We start from the raw sequence: 2936 nt of genomic DNA on the forward strand, positions 1-2936 counted from the left end.
TATATACAATATATATTTAAATATATTATGTTTTATTATATCCACACATGGTCAGTCTACTTTCTTTACCATGCAGTTAACCATCTATGTTAAAAATATTTTTAAGGAATAGTTTTCATTGATGTATATCATAAATGACTATACTCCGTGAACATTTCATACCACTACAGAGTTGTCATTATGTTTTTAAGGATTCTGAAATTTTAGGATTCCCAAATTTTACTTACACTTGTTGGAAATCTCATTGAAAAACAAAGATCAAACATCCAGCTATCTTGGCAACAAGGTCTTCTTTTTAGAAACAATAGGAAATTCCATAAAGTAAATCAAGATCAATTGTGAAACAAATACGTTTTAATCTAAAAAAGTGCAGTAAGCACTTGATTGCTTACAGTTTAGATTGAGATACCAGTCTTTTCCAGAATGCCTTCGATTCCAAATGGCTGAGCCCACAGAACAGACAAGAGACATGGCAATTAAGATACAAAATAAAATCAAAATTTGTACATTTGTAATCCGTTCCACATTTGAGAGCTTAAGTGGTGGACTTGTTGAATTCTGTAAAAAGAAACAAGATGAGTAATAAAAAATGTACACCAATGATTTAGCAATGTATACTTAGTATTCTGTTGAGGATGACAAAGTCACAACTCGGTATCTAGTTGTGGGTGGATTCTTGAAAATTATGCAAAACCCATGACAAATGTAATAAGGTGCCAATGCTTAACCACCTCTTTTTTTCAAGGCCACTATACCACCCAGGCCTTTTTCTAGGAAGTAAACTATAAGAAAGAAGAGGAGAAGGAAATTACATTCCTTTTGCAAAAATAGCTTTTGCATTGTGGCAGGTAAGACGAATAATGCATTACTTGACTATGTAAGCAAAGAGGGTAGTCTAGAAACATTTAGTTAGTGTTTCCGTTCAGGAAGAGAGGCAGACAAGGCAGCCCATGCCCCCACACCCAAACAGGCACCTGGAAATTTTAACATATGAAGGCAACATTTAAAGTATCTCCAGCTTTCCAATTTCTGGTGGCATTTAGCAATTGTTTTACTGAATGCAGCAGTAATTTAAGTAGTCCTGGCTATAAAGAATAACAGAGGCAAGTTTCCTCAGCTGTATTTGATGATTCAAACGGTTATGTAGACCTGTGCCAAGCAAAAAATCCACCGGACAGAAAATTAAATGTCATAATCAATATAAAACGAAGATTTATAGAATTTATAAAATGCCTAGGGGCGGAATCACTAACAGCAATCTTGCTTGCCTATTGATAATACCTTCACGCCTGTACAAGGTAGAAAGGCATTAGCTCTGAGAGCAGATTTTCATTTAGTTTCTTAAAACTGTTTTCCACACCCATCTAACTATTGAATATTGATGGTATAACATAGAGACGGAGCAACTGTAGGCAGGTGTGAAGATCAATGCAAGAATTAAAGCTGATGGCAAAAACAGCCTTGCGTATAAATGCTATGAAAAATGGTCATTTGATTCAAATTTCTAAAAAATTTTATAAAAAGATAGAAATTTAAAAATATGACTATTACATTAAAATTACAAGACACATCTTTTAATGCAGATCACTTATCCTGACATAGACAACCTGTAATAATCACTATAATAGTTAGTAAATGCTGCCATAGACCCATACACAACATTCTTGAGAGTTCACGTATAATCTCTGGTGAACCTTCCAGTATTCCTGTGTGCAGTGAGCCATTCTTATAGGGAAGTAATTTCAAGGTCCCACTCACAGGAGGACCAGATTCTGAATATATAGGGTTGGATCAGGAATCTGTGACAGATGGTCTCCTATGTTTGGGACCACTGCACTGAGATCTATAAATCACACACTCACAAAAGCCTGAGGTCCAAAAGGTTTCATAGAGATAAATCCCACCTGCATCAGCTTGGTGTCATGTCCAGTGTAGACAACTATTCCATGAACCCACTGTGTATTTCTCAACTGAGCTCCTCGAAGAAGAATCTGATCTGCTCCCAGTGGAACAGTGCTAAGACAGATTATGTTGACATTAGAAACAGTATTTTCTAAAATGCTTAAGAACTCTAGTCACCATATAGTTACAAATGTTCCCATTATTAAAATAACCCTTCTCATATTTAATTTTTAGAAAGTAATTTCCCTCCAATACAAATAATTTTCTTAAACAGCAACAACACAAGTATTTAAGTTGTTTTTCCTTCACACCAAGCCAGTCATTTTCTGTAACTTCACTATCTGCTATGGACTGCACTGAGTCCCTCCACTATTCACATGTTGAAATTCTTACCCCCAATATAATGGTATCTGGAAATGACCCTTCAGAAGGTAATGTGATATAGAAGAGGTCATGAGGGTTGGGTCCTCATGAAGAGATTAATGCCCTCATAAAAAGACACTCGAGGAGTTTGCTTTTGTCCTCGTGAGGACACAGCAAGAAGGGGCCTTTTGCCAGCCAGGAAGATGACCCTCACCAGAACCCAATCATGCAGGTACTCTGATCTCAGATGTTTAGCCTTCGGACAAGTGAGAAAAATAAATTTCCATCATTAAAGCCACCAAGTCTATAGTGTTTTGTTATGCAGCCTGAGCAAACTAATACATTAACCAAAACAGTAGGTAATGTTTTGGAATTCAGAGGCTAATTTACACACGTATTTATAACTTTTCCTAAATTAATAAGTCCATTTAGGTTTCTAAAAGTGTTAGGAAGTGATGGGGCTAAAGAATTTGTCTGCCCACCTCAGCCCCACCACACACACACACACACACACACACACACACACACACACTCTCTCTCTCTCTCTCTCTCCCCCCCACCCCCGCATCCCACCCAAATTAAAAATAGCTTTGTGCATAATAAAGGGCCAAAAAAAATTCCTAAGATAAATACACAGCTCTCACCACTTATTTGCATTGCCAGCCCTGACT

General features: G+C 36.8%; 1 protein-coding gene across 1 annotated transcript in view; it reads right to left on the minus strand.

Annotated features, from left to right (window-relative positions):
• The window catches only part of ATP8A1 (ATPase, aminophospholipid transporter (APLT), class I, type 8A, member 1), a 292825-nt gene that overhangs the window by 206847 nt on the left and 83042 nt on the right, over positions 1-2936 (minus strand). Inside the window, exons 10-11 of the mRNA XM_011968920.1 lie at positions 1905-2016; positions 393-558 (exon numbers count right to left, since the gene is read on the minus strand). Coding sequence (XP_011824310.1) covers positions 393-558; positions 1905-2016 — 278 coding nt within the window. The remainder of the gene's footprint in view (positions 1-392; positions 559-1904; positions 2017-2936) is intronic.

The sequence above is a fragment of the Mandrillus leucophaeus genome, unplaced genomic scaffold (genome assembly GCF_000951045.1).
Source record: "Mandrillus leucophaeus isolate KB7577 unplaced genomic scaffold, Mleu.le_1.0 Scaffold865, whole genome shotgun sequence".
Lineage (NCBI taxonomy): Eukaryota > Metazoa > Chordata > Mammalia > Primates > Cercopithecidae > Mandrillus > Mandrillus leucophaeus.